This window comes from Bos indicus x Bos taurus, chromosome 2, assembly GCF_003369695.1.
Source record: "Bos indicus x Bos taurus breed Angus x Brahman F1 hybrid chromosome 2, Bos_hybrid_MaternalHap_v2.0, whole genome shotgun sequence".
Lineage (NCBI taxonomy): Eukaryota > Metazoa > Chordata > Mammalia > Artiodactyla > Bovidae > Bos > Bos indicus x Bos taurus.
Window position 1 is genome coordinate 22,225,494 of NC_040077.1, and position 23,889 is coordinate 22,249,382.

Sequence of the window (23,889 nt, forward strand, 5' to 3'; positions counted from 1 at the left end):
CTCAATTCCTGTTTTACACTTTTGGATCTTTATCTGAGTTGTTCCCTCTGCCAGTGATATCTTACCCTATTTTTCCCTTGGCAAAATTTTAATGCGCTTCAAAATCCTGTTTAATACATTGGAGCTACTTGTGTAATAGGGTTACTTATTGCAGCTGCCTTTGTAATAACAGAAGATTGGAAATTTCTTAATATCCACCAGTACAGCAGGAGATTGGTTAAATAAATGATGGTGTAGCTTCACAAAGAAATGATACTCTTCAGCACCCTACCCTCCTGGAAAATAAAGCATTTTGTTTACTGATCTGGGAATGATCTCCATGGTATAGAACTTTATTTTATACATTTTCTCTGTTTATGTATGCTGTATTATATGTGCATACATATATATATGCATGCTGTATATGTTCAGTTCAGTTCAGTCACTCAGCTTTGTCCGACTCTATGCGACTCCATGAACCACAGCACGCCAGGCCTCCCTGTCCATCACCAACTCCCAGAGTTTACCCAAACTCATGCCCCTTGAGTCGGTGATGCCATCCAACCGTCTCATCCTCCGTTGTCCCCTTCTCTTCCTGCCCTCAATCTTTCCCAGCATCAGGGTCTTTTCAAATGAGTCAGCTTTTCACATCAGGTGGCCATAGTATTGGATTTTCAGCTTCAACATCAGTCCTTCCAATGAACACCCAGGACTCATCTCCTTTAAGATGGACTGGTTGGATCTCCTTGCAGTCCAAGGGACTCTCAAGAGTCTTCTCCAACACCATAGTTCAAAAGCATCAATTCTTCGGCGCTCAGCTTTCTTTATAGTCCAACTCTCACATCCATACATGACCACTGGAAAAACCATAGTCTTGACTAGATGGACCTTTGCTGACAAAGTAATGTCTCTGCTTTTTAATATGCTGTCTAGGTTGGTGATAACTTTCCTTCCAAGGAGTAAGCGGCTTTTAATTTCATGGCTGCCATCACCATCTGTATATGTTCACCATTCATGAAGAGAGGGACCAAAAATGCATGTGTGTTTGTTTATATTATGTATGTATATTACGTGTGTGTCCATGTGAACATCCTTGGAAGGATATACAAGACAGGAATAATATTGGCTACATGTGAGTATAGTTCATGGGGTTCTCAAGGCGAGAATGCTGAAGTGATTTTGCCATTCCCTTCTCCAGTGGACATTTTGTCAGAATGTGAGTATAGTTATGTCATTTAAAAAATAAAGAACTTCTAAAAACCAAAACTTGGCTATAAAGTATTCTATTATATCAGCCTTCTTCTCTGACCCCTAGAGTTAATCACTGTCTTGTTCTATTTCCTTACGTTGAATGTATTCTGTTATCCATTTTTATTGTTACTGTTTTCCCCAGATGAGGATTTATTGGCGTAAATGCAACCATATAAAAACATAAGCTATGAAAAACACAATCACGATGTGCCCCCTTCCTGCACTGCCCAGACCCAAACATTGTTACTATTTATTTACACAATTCACATCTTTTTTATTATAAAATATCTTAAACATCCAGAAAGGTTAGTATGGTTTTCTATTAGCAGATTCTGAGCCTTTTGTCGTCAAGAGTATATTTCACTACTTTTTATTTTAATCCATCATAAATATTCATGTATTTCAGCTCTTGGGCAAATGAGACTTGTAAAATAACTTTGTAAATCTAAAGCTTTAAATAAATGATAGTTATTGTTAGAAGTAGTATCTTAATCATTAGGAGGCTATTATTAATGTATTATTCGATCAGGCAATGACATCTTACATTTCTCTATTTCAACTGTTTGCATTTTGAGCTATAGTGAAAATTCCAAAGGTGCCTTTTACTGCCTATCCCAAGTGTAGACTTTTCTTCTGTAACATTACATTGGTAATGTTGTATTGGTTATGACATATATGTTATGTTAGTTATGAAGACAGTAGAAGAAATTTTAGGAACTTATACAAAAGGAATTTCCAGGAGAGTCCTTCTCTGAAGGATTCTCTTTTCATTTCTGTTTTTGCTTTTATCTCCATATTAATCCTTGTTGTCCACATCTCAGATTGTGGTCATAAAACCTACCTATCTGAGTACTATTAAATACTAATAACTACTCCTGTTTTGTGTCTAAAATTGAATAATGGCAGTCTTGTCCCCAGTCCTTCTCCCCACACTTATCTGCCCCATTATAATTATTAATTATTTTATCAATTTAAGTATTAAATGTTTATCAATGTAAGTGTTAAATATTTTCCCTTAAATTTACCTTCTTAAAACAGCTTGTGAGAAACAGTTTTGCCTCGCTATTTATGTTAAGGTTATCAAACACTTTATCCTTTACTTTAAAGAAGGTGGGAAGACAATGATATCTTTTAAACCTGGAGGTAACATGCTTAAATATCCTTGCATAAGCTGTGTGGGCTTTTTACGTTTACCACTTTTATGATTCTGAGAATATCACATAGGGACGCATTCAGCCTGTGGTGGTGGTGCCCTTGAGCAACTGCAGGATATCAGATGCATCTCTTGTTTCATCTGTTTCCTCTCTTGGTGGTTTAGTCGCTAAGTCATGTCCAGCTCTTGTGACCCCATAGACTGTAGCCTGCCAGGCTCCTCTGTCCAGGCAAGAATACTGGAGTGGGTTGCCATCTCCTTCTCCAGTTTTCTCTCTTGTTCCTTCCTTTTTTTCTACAACTATCTTTCATCTCCTTTCCTTTTTTTCTCCTCCTTGTCTTCCATTTTTCCTTTCTTGGGGTATCAGTAACACTCACTGGCATCCAACGATGTGCCCTGTGAGTTTTCTGGATTAGACATATTCCATGTAGAGAGATGGTCGTTCTTGTCTCTGAAACATCCGAGGGACTGAGGGCAAGAAGCTGTTGTACCCTGAGTGCTCAGAGTGGTTCTCAAGTTTGACATTCTTGACTGAAAGTTTAGCTCTTTTGAGTGATTATATTTTAGGACTTGCATCAAAGCATAAATTGGAATTTTCAACTCTTGTTTTGTGATTGTGGCTTTATGACCAAAATAGATACATTGTAAAGCATTTTATGTTTTATTATAAAAGAGAACAAACTTATTTAAGTTTTTACTTTACTAATTTAGGTTTGGATGGCAGAACAGAAAATATCATATGATAAGAAGAAACAAGAAGAGTTAATGCAACAGTATCTAAAAGAACAAGAATCATATGATAATAGGTAAGAAATTCCACTCTGCTGTTATTTTTTTGGAGTAATTGGTTACATGAGAATATCCTTTACTGAATCATATACTAGCTTTTTTTAACTGAATGCCTCAATGATAGGTCTACATTCCCTGTGATCTTTACTCTTACATTGATAGATGAGCACTTTTTCCAACCTTACCCATAATTCACATAAAATATAGATTGATGTGAATATACACTCCATATACAGTTAATAGAGATGTTCCAACTTACTCAAAACTTGGAAGAAAAATAAATGTCTATACTTGAACTACTGAGGCCTCATACAAAGATATTTCTTCAACATAAACTGAAATAAAAAGATGTGCAAGATAGCTTCAAGAAGTAAAGTGTCTCTACCTGACCTGCATGTCATCGTTCTTTTAATAGGATAAGAGCTAGTTCCTCACTGGCTTACTGTAGAGTACAGTATCCACCCCTACCCCAGCTATTGTCATTTTATGTTTGTATTTGCAGGTCTAACTCTGAAGCTGATCTCTTTTGGTTAATCAAACAAATAAATAGTGGTGCTTTTGATAAGTCATACTTTCTCTTCCAGTCAGTCTTGTATTTCATCAAAAAATGGATCTTAAACAAAGTAATACTAAACTATTATCAAATACTCTCTATGAAATATAGTGTATTGAGAGCAAAATTAGAGAAATAAAACATTTTATTCAATTAAGTACTTTTCTCACTATTTAATTTGATTGACTTTTATTGAGTACCTACATCATGCGAGGCAGCAAATGAAATTGTAGTGACCTATAATATAAAAGTGTGATGCATAGCTTCTGTCTAGCCTCAAGAAAATATAATAACGGATATGTACATACATATAGTTCAAGCAGCCATGAAATGAAAAGACACTTACTCCTTGGAAGGAAAGTTATGATCAACCTAGATAGCATATTCAAAAGCAGAGACATTACTTTGCCAACAAAGGTCCGTCTAGTCAAGGCTATGGTTTTTCCTGTGGTCATGTATGGATGTGACAGTTGGACTGTGAAGAAAGCTGAGCGCCGAAGAATTGATGCTTTTGAACTGTGGTGTTGGAGAAGACTCTTGAGAGTCCCTTGGACTGCAAGGAGATCCAACCAGTCCATTCTGAAGGAGATCAGCCCTGGGATTTCTTTGGAAGGAATGATGCTAAAGCTGAAACTCCAGTACTTTGGCCACCTCATGCGAAGAGTTGACTCGTTGGAAAAGACTCTGATGCTGGGAGGGATTGGGGGCAGGAGGAGAAGGGGACAACAGAGGATGAGATGGCTGGATGGCATCACTGACTTGATGGACGTGAGTCTGGGTGAACTCCGGGAGTTGGTGATGGACAGGGAGGCCTGGCATACTGCGATTCATGGGGTCGCAAAGAGTCGGACACGACTGATCTGATCTGATAGTTCAAGGCTGAAAATAATAACTAATTGAAAATACACTGTTATAAAAACTGTGGCAGGCTAGCATAAGACAAAAATAATTCCATTTGGGATAACAAGGTAAGACTTTATGAAAGAGGTGAGGGAGAAGGGAGCCGCAAGGAGAAAAAGAAAGGTGACATTTGACATAGTTCAAAGCTGAACTCTGAGGAAGGATAAGGATTTAGAGCCATGGTTCTCAACTGAGGGCCATTATTGCCCCAGGAGATATGTGGCAACGTTTGGACACATTTTTTGACTGTCATAGCTCAGGGGTTGGGTGATAACAACATCTAGTGGTGGATTCTAGGGATGCTACAAAACAGCCTACAGTGTACACAAAGAATGGCCAAGTCCAAAATGTCAGTAGCACCGCTGTTGAAAAGCCGTAATCTGCATCTAGTCAAAGCTTTTTAAAGATGAGCATGGTGGGAACGTGGAGAGTGTGTTAGGAAACAGAAATATAGTTGAGTTAGACCAATAAAGAGATCATGGATGCATGAAACAGGGCACTCAAACCCAGTGCACTGGGACAACCCAGAGGGATGGGATGGGGAGGGAGGCTGGAGCGGGGTTCGGAACAGGGGGACACATGTACACTTGTGGCTGATTCATGTCAATTTGTGGCAAAAACCACAATCAGTTCAGTTCAGTTGCTCAGTCATGTCCGACTCTTTGCGACCCCATGAATCGCAGCACTCCAGGCCTCCCTGTCCATCACCATCTCCCGGAGTTCACTCAGACTCACATCCATCAAGTCAGTGATGCCATCCAGCCATCTCATCCTCTGTCGTCCCCTTCTCCTCCTGCCCCCAATCCCTCCCAGCATCAGAGTCTTTTCCAATGAGTCAACTCTTCGCATGAGGTGGCCAAAGTCCTGGAGTTTCAGCTTCAGCATCATTCCTTCCAAAGAACACCCAGCACTGGTCTCCTTCAGAACGGACTGGTTGGATCTCCTTGCAGTCCAAGGGACTCTCAAGAGTCTTCTCCAACACCACAGTTCAAAAGCATCAATTCTTTGGTGCTCAGCTTTCTTCACAGTCCAAATCTCCCATCCATACATGACTACTGGAAAAACCATAGTCTTGACTAGACAGACCTTTGTTGGCAAAGTAATGTCTCTACTTTTTAATATGCTATCTAGGTTTGTCATAAGATAATTAGCCTCCAATTAAAATAATTAATTAAAAGAGGTCGTGGAGGTGGGAATGTAAGAACCCATGCAAATATCTTGTTTCTCCCTGAATTTCACCCAGTAGTGTGGGTGTATTCATTGATAGTTCTTGCGTGCATCAATTGTTACTGTGGTTTTCTAACAGTGATTTTCTGTTTCTCTAAATTCCTCTACGTTTTTTAATTTGAATTTCTCTGGAAAGAGGATTTTTCCCTTGCCCTCACTTATTGATTTAATCATTTATTCCTGTCATTATGAATTCAGATATTTACTTAATTGGTTATAATTCAATATTCATATACTTTTTTGCTCAAGTTTTGACCTTTGCTAGCTCTATCAGCTTGACTCCTATGTCCATTTAACATGTTCCATCCTTTTAAAAAATAAATAAATAAAACTACTTCATGACACTATAAGATTATCAAAAATTTGTCTTTTATTTTTCTCTGCTCTAGCGTTGGAATCAACCTGTTCCTTTTATTTGAGAAACATACTTTGAAACCTGGGTCTGGACACTAGGTTTGTTTGTTGCCTCTGGGTTTGGTGGTTTGAATTTACGAGTATATAAAAGCAAATTTATGAGTATTTGGAGTGATTCGCTACATTTTTCGTTTTTCCTTGTTCAAAAATGTTGTCTTTAATAGTTCTGTTCTTTAGTATTCTATTTTTTCCCTTCTAAGTTTTTAAATGTCCTAGATATTTCTTAGTGTTTGTGGATATTGATCCACATGACAATCATATTTATTATTCTGAATGGATAAATAAAAGGATGTCAGAACATCTATACATTTCACTCTACTTAGAGTCAACAGCAGAAAAAAGAAAAAACCTGTATAGGTTTTTGCTGCTGCTGAGTCACTTCAGTCGTGTCCGACTCTATGCGACCCCATAGACGGCAGCCTATGAGGCTCCCCCGTCCCTGGGATTCTCCAGGCAAGAACACTGGAGTGGGTTGTCATTTCCTTCTCCAAGGCGTGAAAGTGAAGTCGCTCAGTCGTGTCCGACTCTTGAAGTTAAACCATAAATACTAATATAGTGGCTTTTCCTTTTATTTTGTATACCTGTTGAGTTTTGCACAAAATGGAATTGATCTTCCGGTTTTGATTTTATATGATTTTGTTTCAGTGTAAATGAAATGCTTTTTTGGAAGGGAATATATAAAGCATAAAATTTATTGTTTTATGTGCACAGTTCAGTGGCATTAATTATATTCATAGTGTTGTGTACCATCACCACTGTCTATTTCCAAAAATTTTTTTTCTTTACCCCAAGTAGAAACTCTGTTCCCCCTGCCTCTAGCCCCTGGTAAACACTATTCTTTCTGCCTCTATGAAATTTGTCTTTCCTAAGTACATCATGTGAGTGGAATTATATAATATTTGTCCTTTTGTGTCTGGCATACTTCACTTAGTATAACATATTCAAGAGTCATCCATATTGTAGCATGGATCAAGCTTATTTTTTATTATGGCTAAATAATATTCCATTGTGTGTACACACCACAATTGTTCTACCCATTCAACCATAATGAACACTTGGATTGCTTCCATCTTTTGGCTGTTTTGAGTAATGGCATACCAGTATCTGTTCATCCCCCAACTTTCAGTTCCTTTGGGTATACACCTAGGAGCAGAACTGCTGGATCATCTGGGAGTTCTGTGTTTGACTATTGAAGAACCAGAAAACTGTTTTCCATAGGGCCTGCACCATTTTACAGTCCCACCAGTGATGCATAAGGGTTCCAATTTATCCACATCCTTGCTAACATTTGTTATTTTCCTTCTTTTTTTTTTAATAACCATTCTCATGAGTGCAGCATGGTATCTCATGGTTTTGATTTACATTTCCCTGTAACTAGTGCTACTGAGCTTTTCATGTTATTGTGAAAAGCATGAAGCATGATATTGTGCTTCATGTTAATTTTTTAAATAGTGTCAATATAAGATATAATTTATGATCTTTAAAGTATATGTTGGCTTTTAGTATATTTAAAGTTTGGAGCCATCACCATAACCCATTTCAGAACATTTTCACCATCTGAAGAAGAAATCTTGTCCCCAATAGCGGTCACTTCCCGTTCCCACAACCTGGACTCCCAACTCCTCTCAGACCTAAGCAACCACTGACTTACTTGTCTCTGTAGGTTTACCTGTTCTGGAAATGTCATATGAATGGCATCACACGATACGTGGCCTTTTGTGACGGGCTTCTTTCATACAGTGTGGTGTTTTTGAAGTCCGTCCATGTTGTAGCTGTGTCATCGGTTCATTCCCTTTCATTGCCGCCTCATATCCCGGTGTAGAGGTAGATCCTGTTGTGCTTTTACCCTCTGCCTTACAGTTATTTGTAAACTCCAGTGGAAATAGAGAGGACTTACAATTATGCAGGCTATACTTTGTGATAGCCTTTTCCGAATATAAGAGGAAATTCTGTTTACTCTTGGGGTTTCTTCTCTTTAATCAGTACTTTACATAGATCTTATGAATTAAAGGCTTAACTTGATTATTCATTCGGCTTGTCGCAAAGCTATTTTTCTAAAAAGCACAGCATATCTCTAAACAGAACAACATTCTCTAAACACATATCTCTAAACAGAACATATCTCTAAACATCTCTGTAAACACAACAACAGTGTTCTCCAAACAGGGAACATTCAGTGTTGAAAAGAAATTATTAAAAAATGATTTTTAAGATGCAGTAGATAGTGAGTCCATCATAGTAATTAACTTGTTGTAGATTTTCTTTAAACTATTCTCTCTTCATTGGCCTTGCTAAAGAATTTTGTTTATTCTTATTGAGTTTGACTCCTGTAAGCTTTAATTGGATTTGACTTCCTAAAGAAATCCAGAGAGATTTATTTTTCTAAACTGATTCCTCACAATTAAGAAAAAATGTTGGCACTATTTAACTTAATTCCAAATATGTGTTGGCATATAGCATTTCAAGACATTTCAAAGTTTAAGAAAAGCATGTGAGGGTAAACATGGCATTTTCCCCTCATTTCAGTTGGGAGGGCTGGGTTCTTTAAAGTATTGAGAAGGTCTCGGAACTTAAAACCAGTTACTAAAGAGGCAGCACTGTTGGAATTTTCATTCATAAATTTCAGATGTCATTTAGTCAGAGGAGTAGTTTTGGAATTTTATCTCTAATAAAAACATTTTATCCTAATTCCCTTAGAATTTAGGGGAATGGAGGGACAGTTATTCTGTAGTTTTTTCCCTCCTACAAAAAAATTTGAAAATTTATCTCTTGTTTGATTTAGATTGCTCATGGGAGATGAACGTGTAAAGAATGGCCTTAATTTCATGTATGAGGCTCCACCAGGGGCTAAAAAAGGTACTTGCTTCATTTCCTCTAAGTCTTTGATGTGTTTGTGACTAAAGATTGAGAACTGTTATGACAGATATTTTTAGAAGTTGCTCTTCATCTTTTAAAATTAATACTATTCTATAAAATAATGTAAAATACTACAATCAATATAGTAGGATAAATACTAACAGTAATTCTCTAGTGTAATAATAATTTCATGATGTGTTCTTCAGGGAGGAAAATAAAATCTCAGCATCACCAGAAGTATATTTATTCTTTTATAATTTGTGTCTTTAGTCCTTCTTGCTGAGTATATTTGTAAATAGAAGGCATAATATTCACTGTCAATGAAAAATATAGAAGTTTAAAGATTAGAAATTAATCTTTTATTAAGATTAATAAAATACTGCCTCTTATTCGGTACTGTTTTTTATCCTACAGTGATTTGAATTTTATCTTGTGAAAGAAGAAAAAAGTCAAAGCAATACATTCTTACAAGTTAAAATTAAATACCGTGATACCATAGTGTAGTATATAATAGCAGACTTTCATGTTGAAGTTTTTAACTTGACCTACCTTTTTTCCTCCCATATTTTTGATATGCAATCAAGAAAACAAAGAGGTAAAGTACTGTTTTCTATGTTTGGATTTATTTGCAATAGATTGAAATTTTAATGAAATACTGAAAGACTTTAATGAATGTTTTTAGAAAGAAGAAACAGAAGGAGAGACCGAATACAAATTTGAATGGCAGAAAGGGGCCCCACGAGAAAAGTAAGAACTGGTTTTTTTTTAAAGATAAAATATGTATCATTAATTTTATCTGATGTGTGTGTGTGTGTGTTAGCTGCTTAGTCGTGTCCAACTCTTTGCAACCCCGTAGACCACAGCCCACCAGGCCCCTCTGTCCATGGTGTTCTCCATGCAAGAACACTGGAGTGGGTTGCCATTTCCTTCTCCAAAAGGAACTATAGAAAGAAAGAAAGAAAGTGAAGTTGCTCAGTCGTGTCCGACTCTTTGCAACCCCGTAGACTGTAGCCTATCAGGCTCCTCCATCCATGGAATTTTCCAGGCAAGAGTACTAGAGTGGGGTTCCATGGCCTTCTCCAGTTTTATCTGATATCCCATCCTATGTTGCTTTTTATTCACCAGAGAAAGCAATTAATGTGAAAAGTTATTTTTAATGATTTGTCTTATGTAGCTAATTTGCTTGATCATAGTCTTTAGCTTTATTTTTGTCATTTTTTTAAAATCACAGATTATCAGACTGGATACTTGATAATAAAGTGGTGTTTGGAAATACTAAATAGATTTTATGGTTCTGTTTATTTACTAAAGTTGTATGTTTCATAATTTACTTAGAACTGTAAGACTATTTTTAACTATTATTTTTCTTAATATTGTTTGTACATTTTCTCTCCGTAATAGATATGCCAAAGATGACATGAACATCAGAGATCAGCCCTTTGGTATTCAGGCAAGTGACGCATTTATTCTGTAAGAATAATTTTTTCAAAATAAATACTTCTTTATATTATTGTCCAAAGGTATTTAAGCTGAAAAGGGTTTCTATGGTTTCTGAAAAGCTCTATGGTTTCTGTTTGTATCAGATAGTAGAAGGACTCGGAGAGAAAACGTTAAATGTAGCAAAGATACAAATCCAAATATCAAATCATGATAAAAGATAGGAGTCAAAATTTTATAGTGAGGGCTATAATGAAAATGGTCTCTGCAGTTTTCAAGGAATTTGGAGAATTAGCTCATGGTCAAAAAATAAAACTGTTTGAATACTGCCATACTTACTCATTTACATATTGTTTGTGGGTGCTTTCCTGCTGTATTGGCAGAGTTGAGTGGTTGCAACAGAGACCTTTGGCCCATACAGCCTAAAATATTTATTGTCTGGCTTTTTACAGGAAAAGTTTGCTAGCCCTTGGTTTAGGAAATTGAAACCTCAAAGATTAACTGTTTTTTAAATTAGAGAATTCCAGATTGAGACAGGACATCATTCTTTTTTGGTGTTTTACCATTTCTTTTTGGATTACATTGTTTTATTGCCACAGGTAACACTCAAAAAGAAATTGGATTCAGCTGAACTTTTAGACACAATTTATAGTAAAAGATTTTAGTGTTTGAATTACTTTTACCAAATATATGTGTGGAGTCTCTTTCCTTGGAGATCTTTTAAAAACAAGACTAATTTCACTTAAACTCTACAAGGAGTAAGGAGTTGAACAGTAGTTAGGTTCTTAGTATTTTAATAACCAAAATAATTAATGTTTACTATTTCTCAGGTTCGAAATGTAAGATGCATTAAATGTCACAAATGGGGTCATGTCAACACAGATCGAGAATGTCCTTTGTTTGGTCTTTCTGGAATTAATGCAAGTTCAGTTCCCACTGATGGCTCAGGTAGGCACTGGACATCATTTGTTTGTTGTAGAATTTATATAGAGGACAAACAAAGCTAAAGTAACTTTTTTTTTAAGTCTCTCTCGGTATTGGTTTGATTTGGTTTGGTTTTGTTTTCTGGGGTTAGGTCACATTCCCAAAATGGTCAATGGAAAACTCTGATTATATGTTTTGAATATGAAATTCTGTGTATTAGGATTTAATTTTTCTAGCCAAGGGCCCTATGAAATTGATATTAAAAGTAACATATATTAAACATCATTTATCAGGTTGGTAACCCAAAAATAGAAGGAAGAAATGGTTGTTTCTCATGTTTATGTCCTCCTGAGTTTTAGGACTAAGCTGAACTAGACGCCACAATTGCAATTTTTGTTTCAGAGAGAAAATTGAGTTTTAAAAGATGTTAAATAATGTTAAAATTAATTTTTACTTGAAAGTTATTTACCTTCCTTCCTGTTATTGTCTATTTAAGAAAAATTGGTTGAATTTGGTTTAAATCATTTGAGTTCTTCTTGTAAGAAGATATTAAAACTGAGAAGTTTTAACTTAAATTTCTCAGTGCCTTGTTAGTATGTTGTTCAAACAGCCACACTAATCCAACAATAATTCTTAATGAATCATAGTAACAATAAACTGCTTAACCCTGTAACCTTAAGTCATTTCACTTTTTATGAGTTTCAATTCTTCATTTTAAAATAAAGGATGATAGTATAACTCAAGAGATTTTCCACATTTTTTAAACAGCTGTAGAATCTTTAAAAAAATTTTTTAAATCCTACATGTAATCCAAAGTAAGCCTTTTGATTAGGGTGAAAGAGAAGAGTGAAAAAGTGGGCTTAAAATTCAGTAATAAAAAAACTAAGATCAAGGCATCTGGTCTCATCACTTCATGGCAAATAGAAGGGGACAAGGTGAAAGCAGTGAGAGATTTCCTCTTCTTGGGCTCTAAAATCACTGTGGGTGGTCACTGCAGCCATGAAATTGAGACACTTACTTCTTGGCAGGAAAGCTATGACAAATCTAGACAGTGTTTTAAAAAGCAGAAACATCACTTTGCCAACAAAGGTCCGTATAAGTCAAGACTATGGTCTTTCCAGTAGTGTACAGATGTGAGAGCTGGACAGTAAAGAAGGCAGAGTGCTGAAAAATTGATGCCTTCCATCTGTGGTGCTGGAGAAGACCCTTGAGAGTCTCTTGGAAAGCAAGGAGACCAAACCAGTCAATCTTAAAGGAAATCAACTCTGGATACTCTTTGGAAGGACTGATGCTGAAGCTCCAATACCTTGGCCACCTGATGTGGACAGTTGACTCATTGGAAAAGATCCTGATGCTGGGAACGATTGAAGGCAGAAGGAGAAGAGGGCAGCAGAGGATGAGATATGTTGGATGGTGTCATTCAATGGACATGTACTTGGGCAAACTCTGGGAGATGGTGAGGGACAGGAAAGCCTGGTGTGCTACAGTCCATGGGAATCACAGAATCAGACATGACCTGGCAACTAAACAACAACAGTCCCAGATGTAGAAAATATAAAGGCAGAGCTGCTCTACTGACGCAGATGCTTTAGGCATGAAGCGCCATCCTCTCAGCTAATCTCAGCCTCTGATGCAGCTCTTTGGACTCGCTGAGGCTTCCACTGCCACCTCTGAGCTCAAGGTTCACGCTCAGTCAGCAGATGACCTTCAGGCTCTCTTCTATAGCTAGAGATGAGGCTTGCTTCCAGCAGGCCAGATGCAGGCTGTTGGACTCAAGATGCTAGTTCTCGTATTAGGAGTTTAGGAATTTGATCCATTGTCAAGTTTGACACTGTTTCATTAGTGGTGTTATGAGTGTCAGGATGGGTAGAGGAAGTACACACAAAATATTATACATTAATTTTTAAAAATCCTTATGTCTCTTTAAAACATTTTTAAAAACCACATCTTAAGGACCTCCCTGGGTCCAGTAGTTAGGAATCTGCCTGTCTGTGCAGGGGACATAGGTTCTGTCCCTGGTCCATGGGGCAGTAAGCCATGTGCCACAGCTACTGAAGCCCATGCACCCTAGAGCCTGCGCTCTGCATCAGGAAGCCCAGCACTGCAACTGGAGAGTAGCTCCCGCTCCCACAACTGCAGAAAAGAGCCTGAGTACATCACCAACAACCCAGCACAGTCAGAAAAACACACATTTTAAGTCGAGGGGAAATTGCTCAGTGGTGGGAGAATATGGATACGGACTCCTTGGTGTGACAGTCTCTGACAAAAGAACCTCCTGCTGATGCCACAGTGCAGGTGCTTTTAAACCCCTCATACTAGCTCCCTCTCCCCTGCCCTCACCCAACTGGGGAAAGAAGGGAGAAAAGTCGCCAAAGAAATCAAGCCCAAAGCAAAGGAAAGTGGAGTAGGATGAAGAACCCATTAGCACAGATATCTCTGAGCTCTACTTTTGGTAGTCACAGGGATCTGTTGCTATGTTTGAAAGGCATATTTTGTTTCCTGGAAGGGGTTACATCTTTCTCATCTCTGCCTTCGCTCCATCCTTACGGTGCCCTTCCAGCTGAATGACTTGGTGTTGGCTGTGGGGGGGCAGTGTCAGTGCTGTCTTTGTTCTTCAGCCTTGTCTTACTCTGACCTGCTTGGAGAGCATGAGTAGGATGGACCCTGGGATACTAGGGGACTAGGATGTAGGCTGTAGACCAGGATAGCCCTTTATTTGGTATTTGATGCACCTACTTTCTCTTGAATCTACTTAGAAAGTCTACTAACAACAACCAGAAGAACTTACAGTAAAGATTCAAAAGTGTGACACAGCCAGTGTTAGAGCAAGTATGATAAAATGAACATTTTAATCCACTATTGATAAAGTGGAGATAAATTAATAAATTTGAAGAGTCATTTGATGTATCAAAAACCTATCAAAAACTTTAAGAACATACATATCATTTTACTGGAAATTCAACATCCAGGAATTTATAGTAAGAAAGTGATAAGGTAGATGCCCAAAGGTTTATAGTAGTGAAAGATTAGAAATAACCCTAAATAAACCTAATCAGTAAAGGGTTGGTAAAATAAACTCACCCATTTATTCAGCAATTAAATGTGGAGTAGTTACTCTGTGTCAGGCATTTTTCTAGGTTCTCGGAATATAGCCCCAAGACAGAAATTCTTTCATTCTATTGGGAATGACAGAAAATAAACTAATAAGGAAGTACTACGCATTTATAACTTCTGTGATGACAGTTACATTGGATACTGTGGTAAGAATTAATTGGGGAATAACTAGGTGAGGTGGTCAGGAAGGGCCCCCTCTGAGGAAGTGATATTAGGCTGAGACCTAGAGGACAGGACAGTGCAACCATGTATTTGATGTCTCAGGCAAAAGGAACAACCTTCTGCACAGAAGGAACTATAAATTCAGATTGAAGGTGTGGAGGTACAAAGATGCCTGATTTGGAACCCCTGCTCTCTACTTAGTAGCCATGACTTCAAGCAAGCTGTCAACTCCTCTGTGCCTCAGTTTGCGGAGTCTGTAAAATAGATATTATACTAGTACCTACTTCATAAGGTTGTTATGAGAACTAAATGAGTTAATACATGTGTAGTGCTTAGAATAGTACCTAGCACATAGTAAGCACTTTATTAGTATATTTTTTAAAAATTAATTATGGGACTTCCCTGGTGGTTCAGTGACTCCATGCTTCCACTAAGACTGCTTGCTTCCACTGCAGGGGGCATGGGTTTGATCCCTGATCAGAGATCCAACATGATGCACAGCATGGCCAAAAAAAAATATTAAAAATAAATTAATTATGGAGTTAATTGGAATACCAGTGTAGCCAAAATGGAATACCATATAGCCATTAGATAAGATATATGAACTGAGCTGTTGTTCTGTGTTGACACATGAGGATGTACCAGGATATATCAAGTAAAAAAAAGAAGAAACAGTATTTCAAATTTCTTAAATCCTGTCTTACTTTTCTAAGAATACCTCAAAGCACTGAACTCTATGAAAGATTATGGTAAAAATAGATCAGTAACTTTCACTATCTATGATACCACATAAGATGAAAGTTACTGATCTATTTCTGATGTACTGTCAGAGTTGAAAACCATCAGCTTCAACTGTAAGAACAACTGAAGGTTTGGGAAATAGGTCCTTGTTTGTTTAAATTATGTTTTACTAATAATACACAGTCATGAAATTGTCCCACAGGAATAGTCTTGGATATGTCCTAAGGTTTTGTTGTAAAGCATTGTGTAAGAGAACCTAAATATCTAATAAAAGAATGTTAAGTGAATAATTATGGGATATTGTCACAAGGGAATACTATACTATGCAACCATTAAAAATGATAGGAAGATTTGTTAATGAATAGATATTGTTTATAACATTTGGCCAAATAAAGCATATTATAAAACAAGGTAGCTACACGGATTCCATTCATTTTTCTCTTTACATCTTTAAGTAGACATATAGAGAGATGCTTTTAGAAAAATAAAAATGCCTGGAAGGAGATAGACTAAAATATTGACAATGGTTATACATTTATAATTTTAAATGAATATTAGAGGAATTAAAACTTATACATAGAAATAAATTATTTAAAATGGTATTGTTCACTTAATACCTTTTAAAGTTTGACCTGAATTTAGCAGTACCACTTAACTAACATTAATAGAAACTCCTAAAGGGTCTCTCAAAAACAAAATAAAAAATACTCTGCTGTATCAAATAGGAAAGCAAATAATGATGTTATATTCTGAATTTGAATGTGATGAAAGACAAACTGGCCAATTTCCTAATCCACTTGCTGATTCAAGCTAAAAAATCTTTTCATTTAAAAAAAAACACCTATTGAATAATGTCTCACCAGTGAATAGAGATTATTTTTGCAATAAGGCAATTTCAGTGGATGTGGTTATCATGGGATAATCACACCCCTGGGGTACAGTCTTGTGCCTGTAATCTCCCAGGAGTGTAATTATTTCATGATAACTGCACCCCCTGGTGTTACATTATTTCTATTATGAAATTCTTAGTTTAGTATATAAAGTAACTTACTTTGATCACTGGAAACTGCAAGGTGCTGTTAGAACATTCCAGCTGTGAGGTTTACAGAGACCAGCTATAAGATTTACTTCTCCTTTACAAAATTAAATTAGGCAATCAAAATGCTTCTCATGGCTAAGCTGGTTTAGAATATCTTTTCTACTGATAAGATCATCTTAACTTTGTAAGTTTTTATACACTCCAGATACATCAAAATTATATATAAAACTTATAAGCTTCAGTGGTGACTGAATATTTGTAAAATATTTTTATAGTACAACATAACTAAATGCCTGGCTCACTGGCCTTTTGTTTATACTCTGTAGCCCTTATTCCTATCCTTGCCTCTTACCTTCTGTTACTTACTCATATTTTTAATGTAAATTGAAACTAGCATTTTTTTTTAATACACATTGGTGCTTTTCAACAAAGAAGTGGGTTTTTTTTTTTTTTTTTTCTGTTTTATTTTTTGGCTTTAATAGAGTGAATGGTCACATATATCTGTATGTCTCTTACTTAATCTTTTTGTTTGTTTTGTTTCAGTCTTGTTTGTGTTTTTTCTTAATAGACTTTAGTTTTTAGAGCAGTTTTAGGGTCATAGCAAAATAGAGAGAAAAGCAGTTCCCATATGCCACCTGCCCCCACAGATACATAACCTCTCCCATTATCAGCATCCCCCACCTGCCCCCACAGATACATAACCTCTCCTATTATCAACATCCCCCAGCAGAGTGGGCATTTGCTGTAGCTGATGAACCTACATTGACACATCATCATTATCCAAAGTCCATAGTTTACCATATGTCTCACTCTTGCTATTGTGCCTTCCATGGGTTTGGACAAATGTATGATGGCATGTATCTACCAGTATCAATTCAGTTCAGTTCAGTTCAGTCGACTGCTCAGTCATGTCCCACTCTTTGCGACCCCATGAATCGCAGCACGCCAGGCCTCCCTGTCCATCACCAACTCCCGGAGTTCACTCAGACTCACATCCATCGAGTCAGTGATGCCATCCAACCATCTCATCCTCTGTTGTCCCCTTCTCCTCCTGCCCCCAATCCCTTCCAGCATCAGTCTTTTCCAATGAGTCAACTCTTCACCTGAGGTGGCCAAAGTACTGGAATTTCAGCTTTGGCATCATTCCTTCCAAAGAACACCCAGGACTGATCTCCTTTAGAATGGACTGGTTGGATCTCCTTGCAGTCCAAGGGACTCTCGAGTCTTCTCCCAACACCACAGTTCAAAAGCATCAATTCTTCGGCACTCAGCCTTCTTCACAGTCCAACTCTCCCATCCATACATGACTACTGGAAAAACCATAGCCTTGACTAGACGGACCTTTGTTGCAAAGTAATGTCTCTGCTTTTCAATATACTATCTAGATTGGTCATAACTTTTCTTGCAAGGAGTAAGCGTCTACCAGTATAGTCTCATAAAAAGTAGTTTCACTGTCCTAAAAAGTCATTTGTGCTCTGAGCATTCGTCCCTCCCTCCTCTCTAATCCCTGACAACCACTGATCCTTTTACTCTCTCCATAATTTCACCTTTTTCTGAAGGTCATATTGTTGGAAGCATACTGTATGTAGCCTTTAAGATGGGCTTCTTTCACTTGCGTATGTTAAGGCGCTTCAATTGTGTCCGACTCTTTGCGACACTGAACTGTAGTCCCCCAGGCTTCTCTATCCATGGGATTTTCCTTCCAGGCAAGAATACTGGAGTGGGTTGCTATTTCCTTCTCCAGGGGATCTTCCCAACCCAGGGATCAAACCCAGGTCTCTTATGTCTCCTACATTGGCAAGTGGATTCTTTACAACTAGCACCACCTGGGAAGCCCTTCTTTAACTTAGTAATATGCATTTAAGGTTCCTCCATGTCTTTTCATGGCGTATTAGCTCATTTCTTTATAGTGCTGAGTAACAGCCCATTGTCTGGATGTACCACAGTTTATTGATCCATTCACCTGCTGAAGCACATCTTGGTTACTCCCATGTTTTGACAGTTTCAAATAAAGCTGCTCTATTAACATCTACATGCAGGTTTTTATTTGGTTATAGTTTTCAGCTTGCTTAAGTAAACATGAAGGAACATAATTGCTGGATCATGTGGTAAGAATATATTTAGTTTTATAAGAAGCTCCCAAACTGTCTTCTAAAGTAGGGCACCATTTTGCATTCCCACCAACAATGAATGAAAGCTCCTGTTGCACCACGTCCTCATCAGCATTTGGCATTGTCAGTGTTAGGGATTTTGGTCGTTCTGGTTGGTGTCGAGTGGTACCTTGTTGTTTTAGTTTGCACTTCCCTGGTGACGTATTATTCAGCACATCTTTTTATATGCTTATTTGCCATCTGTGTCTCTTCTTGGTGAGGTATCTGTTAAGGCCTTTGGTCCGTTTTTTAAAACTGGGATTATTTTCTTATTGTTGAGTTTTAAGAATTCTTTATATAATGGGTATCAATCCTTTATCAGATGTGTCTTCTGCAAATATTTTCTCCAGGTTTGTGGCTTATCTTTTCATTTCTTTAAAAAATGTTTTTTAACAGCTTTATTGAGTTATAATTTACACACCATACAGTTCACCCATTTGAAGTACACAGTTCAGTGGCTTTGAATTTGTATATTCACAGAGTTGTCCGTCCATTATGATGGTTAATTTTAAAACATTATCATTTCCTCAAAATGAAACCCCACATTCCTCAGTTCCTATCCCCAGTCCTAGGCAACCATTAGTCTACTTTCTGCTTTTTTTTTTTTTTAATTTCCTGTTCTGGAAATTTCATATAAATGGAATCACACAATATGTAGAAAAGAAAAATTTCACACTTTAACACAAAATTGCCTTGCTTCTGCCTACCCTAGTCACATAGCTTCCGGTGTCCTCTCTGCACAGAGTCTTCGGGTGTCATCTTCCTTACGTGTTGATGTGCACCAGTATGCACAGAGCACTGTTAACCAGGGAAGCTCATCCATGCCGTCTAGAGTTTTTATTCAGGTTTAATTACATAGGCATGGTTCACTGAATCAATGGCCATGTGGTTGAACTCAATCTCTTGTCCTTCTTCCTTCCCCTGGAGATCAGGCTGACATATTGCTCAAAGCTCCAACCCTCTAATCACATGGTTGGCCTTTCTCCTGTGGCCGGCCCCATCCTGACTCACCTCCTTGGCATAAGCGTTCTAGGGATTCACCATGACACTCTATCACTCAGGAAATCCCCTATATTTAGAGGCTCCCTTCCACAAACTGGGGACAGAGGCTCCCAAGTTCTTTATTATATGGCAGTTGTATTTTCATTTAGTTCAAAATACTAAGTTTCTTTTGAGATTTATTCTGTGTGTTATTTATAAGTGTGTTTATCTAATCTCCAAATATTTTGCGATTTTCTGGTGCTCATTTTATATTGGTTTCTAGTTTAATTCCATTTTGGTCTCAGAGCACTCTTTGTATGATTTCCATTCTTTTATAAATGTTAAGGTGTATGTTCTCAAGGCAAGAATACTGAAGTGGTTGCCATTCCCTTCTCCAGTGGACCACAGTTTGTCAGACCTCTCCACCATGACCCGTCCGTCTTGGGTAGCCCCACAGGGCATGGCTTAGTTTCATTGAGTTAGACCAGGCTGTGGTCCGTGTGGTTAGATTGACTAGTTTTCTGTGATTATGGTTTCAGTGTGCCTGCCCTCTGATGCTCTCTCGCAACACTTACCGTCTTACTTGGGTTTCTCTTACCTTGGACGTTGGGTATCTCTTCACGGCTGCTCCAGCAAAGCGCAGCCGCTGCTCCTTACCTTGAACAAGGAGTGTCTCCTCACTGGCCACCCCACCTAACCTTGAACATGGAGTAGCTCCTCTCGGCCCTCCTGCGCCCACGCAGCCACTGCTCCTTGGACGTGGGGTTGCTCCTCTCAGCCGCCGCCCCTGACCTCGGGGTTCTTGCCTTGAGAACCCCATGAACAGTATGAAAAGGCAAAATGAAGGATACTGAAAGAGGAATTCCTCAGGTCGGTAGGTGCCCAATATGCTACTGGAGATCAGTGGAGAAATAACTCCAGAAAGAATAAAGGGATAGAGCCAAAGCAAAAACAATACCCAGTTGTGGATGTGACTGGTGATAGAAGCAAGGTCCAATGCTGTAAAGAGCAATATTGCATAGGAACCTGGAATGTCAGGTCCATGAATCAAGGCAAATTGAAAGTGGTCAAACAGGAGATGGCAAGAGTGAACGTCGACATTCTAGGAATCAGCGAACTAAAATGGACTGGAATGGGTGAATTTAACTCAGATGACCATTATATCTACTACTGTGGGCAGGAATCCCTTAGAAGAAATGGAGTAGCCATCATAGTCAACAAAAGAGTCTGAAATGCAGTACTTGGATGCAATCTCAAAAATAACAGAATGATCTCTGTTCATTTCCAAGGCAAACCATTCAATATCACAGTAATCCAAGTCTGTGCCCCAACCAGTAACGCTGAAGAAGCTGACGTTGAATGGTTCAGTGAAGACCTACAAGACCTTTTAGAACTAACACCCAAAAAAGATGTCCTTTTCATTATAGAGAACTGGAATGCAAAGTAGAAAGTCAAGAAACACCTGGAGTAACAGGCAAATTTGGCCTTGGAATATGGAATGAAGCAGGGCAAAGGCTAATAGAGTTTTGCCAAGAGAATGCACTGGTCATAGCAAACACCCTCTTCCAACAACACAAGAGAACACTCTACACATGGACATCACCAGATGGTCAACACCGAAATCAGATTGATTATATTCTTTGCAGCCAAAGATGGAGAAGCTCTATACAGTCAACAAAAACAAGACCAGGAGCTGACTGTGGCTCAGATCATGAACTCCTTATTGCCAAATTCATATTTAAATTGAAGAAAGTGGGGAAAACCACTAGACCATTCAGGTATGACCTAAATAAAATCTTGTATGATTATACAGTGGAAGTGAGAAATAGATTTAAGGGACTAGATCTGATAGAGTGCCTGATGAACTATGGACCGAGGTTCATGACACTGTACAGGAGACAGGGATCAAGACCATCCCCATGGAAAAGAAATGCAAAAAGCAAAATGGCTGTCTGGGGAGGTCTTACAAATAGCTGTGAAAAGAAGAGAAGCAAAAAGCAAAGAAGAAAAGAAAAGATATAAGCATCTGAATGCAGAGTTCCAAAGAATAGCAAGAAGAGATAAGAAAACCTTCTTCAGTGATCAATGCAAAGAAATAGAGGAAAACAACAGAATGGGAAAGACTAGAGATCTCTTCAAGAAAATTAGAGATACCAAGGGAACATTTCATGCAAAGATGGGCTTGATAAAGGACAGAAATGGTATGAACATAATAGAAGCAGAAAATATTAAGAAGAGGTGGCAAGAATACACAGAAGAACTGTACAAAAAATATCTTCACGACCCAGATAATCACGATGGTGTGATCACTGACCTAGAGCCAGACATCCTGGAATGTGAAGTCAAGTGGGCCTTAGGAACAAAGCTAGTGGAGGTGATGGAATTCCAGTTGAGCTATTTCAAATCCTGAAAGATGATGCTGTCAAAGTGTTGCACTCAATATGCCAGCAAACTTGGAAAACTCAGCAGTGGCCACAGGACTGGAAAAGGTCAGTTTTCATTCCAATCCCAAAGAAAGGCAATGCCAAAGAATGCTTAAACTACCGCACAGTTGCACTCATCTCACACGCTAGTAAAGTAATGCTCAAAATTCTCCAAGCCAGGCTTCAGCAGTATGTGAACCGTGAACCTCCAGATGTTCAAGCTGGTTTTAGAAAAGGCAGGGGAACCAGAGATCAAATTGCCAACATCCGCTGGATATCGAAAAAGCAAAGAGTTCCAGAAAAAGATCTATTTCTTCTTTATTGACTATGCCAAAGCCTTTGACTGTGTGGATCACAATAAACTGTGGAAAATTCTGAAAGAGATGGGAATACCAGACCACCTGACCTGCCTCTTGAGAAACCTGTATGCAGGTCAGGAAGCAACAGTTAGAACTGGACATGGAACAACAGACTGGTTCCAAATAGGAAAAGGAGTACGTCAAGGCTGTATATTGTCACCCTGCTTATTTAACTTATATGCAGAGTACATCATGAGAAACGCTGGGCTGGAAGAAGCACAAGCTGGAATCAAGATTGCAGGGAGAAATATCAGTAACCTCAGATATGCAGATGACACCACCCTTATGGCAGAAAGTGAAGAGGAACTCAAAAGCCTCTTGATAAAAGTGAAAGTGGAGAGTGAAAAAGTTGGCTTAAAGCTCAACATTCAGAAAAGGAAGATCATGGCATCTGGTCTCATCACTTCATGGCAAATAGATGGGGAAACAGTGGAAACAGTGTCAGACTTTATTTTTGGGCTCCAAAATCACTGCAGATGGTGATTGGAGCCATGAAATTAAAAGACGCTTACTCCTTGGAAGGAAAGTTATGACCAACCTAGATAGCATATTAAAAAGCAGAGACATTACTTTGCCAACAAAGGTCCGTCTAGTCAAGTCTATGGTTTTTCCAGTAGTCATGTATGGATGTGAGAGTTGGACTATAAAGAAAGCTGAGCGTGGAAGAATTGATGCTTTTGAACTGTGGTGTTGGAGAAGACTCTTGAGAGTCCATTGGACTGCAAGGAGATCCAACCAGTCCATTCTAAAGGAGATCAGTCCTGGGTGTTCTTTGGAAGGAATGATGCTTTAGAAGGAATGATGGCCAGTACTTCGGCCACCTCATGCGAAGAGTTGACTCATTGGAAAAGACTCTGATGCTGGGAGGGATTGAGGGCAGGAGGAGAAGGGGAAGACAGAGCATGAGATGGCTGGATGGCATCACTGACTCGATGGACTTGAGACTGAGTGAACTCTGGGAGTTGGTGATGGACAGGGAGGCCTGATGTGCTGCAATTGATGGGGTCGCAAAGAGTCAGATACAACTGAGCAACTGAACTGAACTGAACTGAAGGTGTATCTTATGGCTCAGAATGTAGTCTTGGTGACTTTTCCATATGAGTTTGAGAAGAATGTATATTCTGCTTTGAGTGGATGAAGTGCTCAATAAATAACAGCTAGATCCAATTGATGGGAATGGTGCTGTTCAACTACGTCCTGCTGATTTTTTGCCTGGTAAATCTGTCAGTTTCTGATAGAGGAGTCCTGAAGTTCACTCCAACTATGATAGGGGATTTATCTATTTCTGAAAACATTTATATCAGTTTTGGCCTCACGTATTTTAATACTGTCTTACTAGGTGCATACACATTTGGGATTGTTATGTGTTAATGTGCCCTATTTTCATTATGTAATTGTCTCTGTTTATCTTTCATAAAGGATTGGTCTGAAAGTATA

The 23,889-nt window shown here is 38.2% G+C and overlaps 1 protein-coding gene across 1 annotated transcript in view; it reads left to right on the forward strand.

The window, feature by feature from the left end:
• Positions 1 to 23,889, forward strand: part of CIR1 (corepressor interacting with RBPJ, 1) — a 41,823-nt gene that overhangs the window by 2,554 nt on the left and 15,380 nt on the right. Inside the window, exons 2-7 of the mRNA XM_027557299.1 lie at positions 3,095 to 3,189; positions 9,049 to 9,122; positions 9,707 to 9,717; positions 9,805 to 9,869; positions 10,524 to 10,572; positions 11,390 to 11,507. Of these exons, the coding sequence (XP_027413100.1) occupies positions 3,095 to 3,189; positions 9,049 to 9,122; positions 9,707 to 9,717; positions 9,805 to 9,869; positions 10,524 to 10,572; positions 11,390 to 11,507 (412 nt within the window). The remainder of the gene's footprint in view (positions 1 to 3,094; positions 3,190 to 9,048; positions 9,123 to 9,706; positions 9,718 to 9,804; positions 9,870 to 10,523; positions 10,573 to 11,389; positions 11,508 to 23,889) is intronic.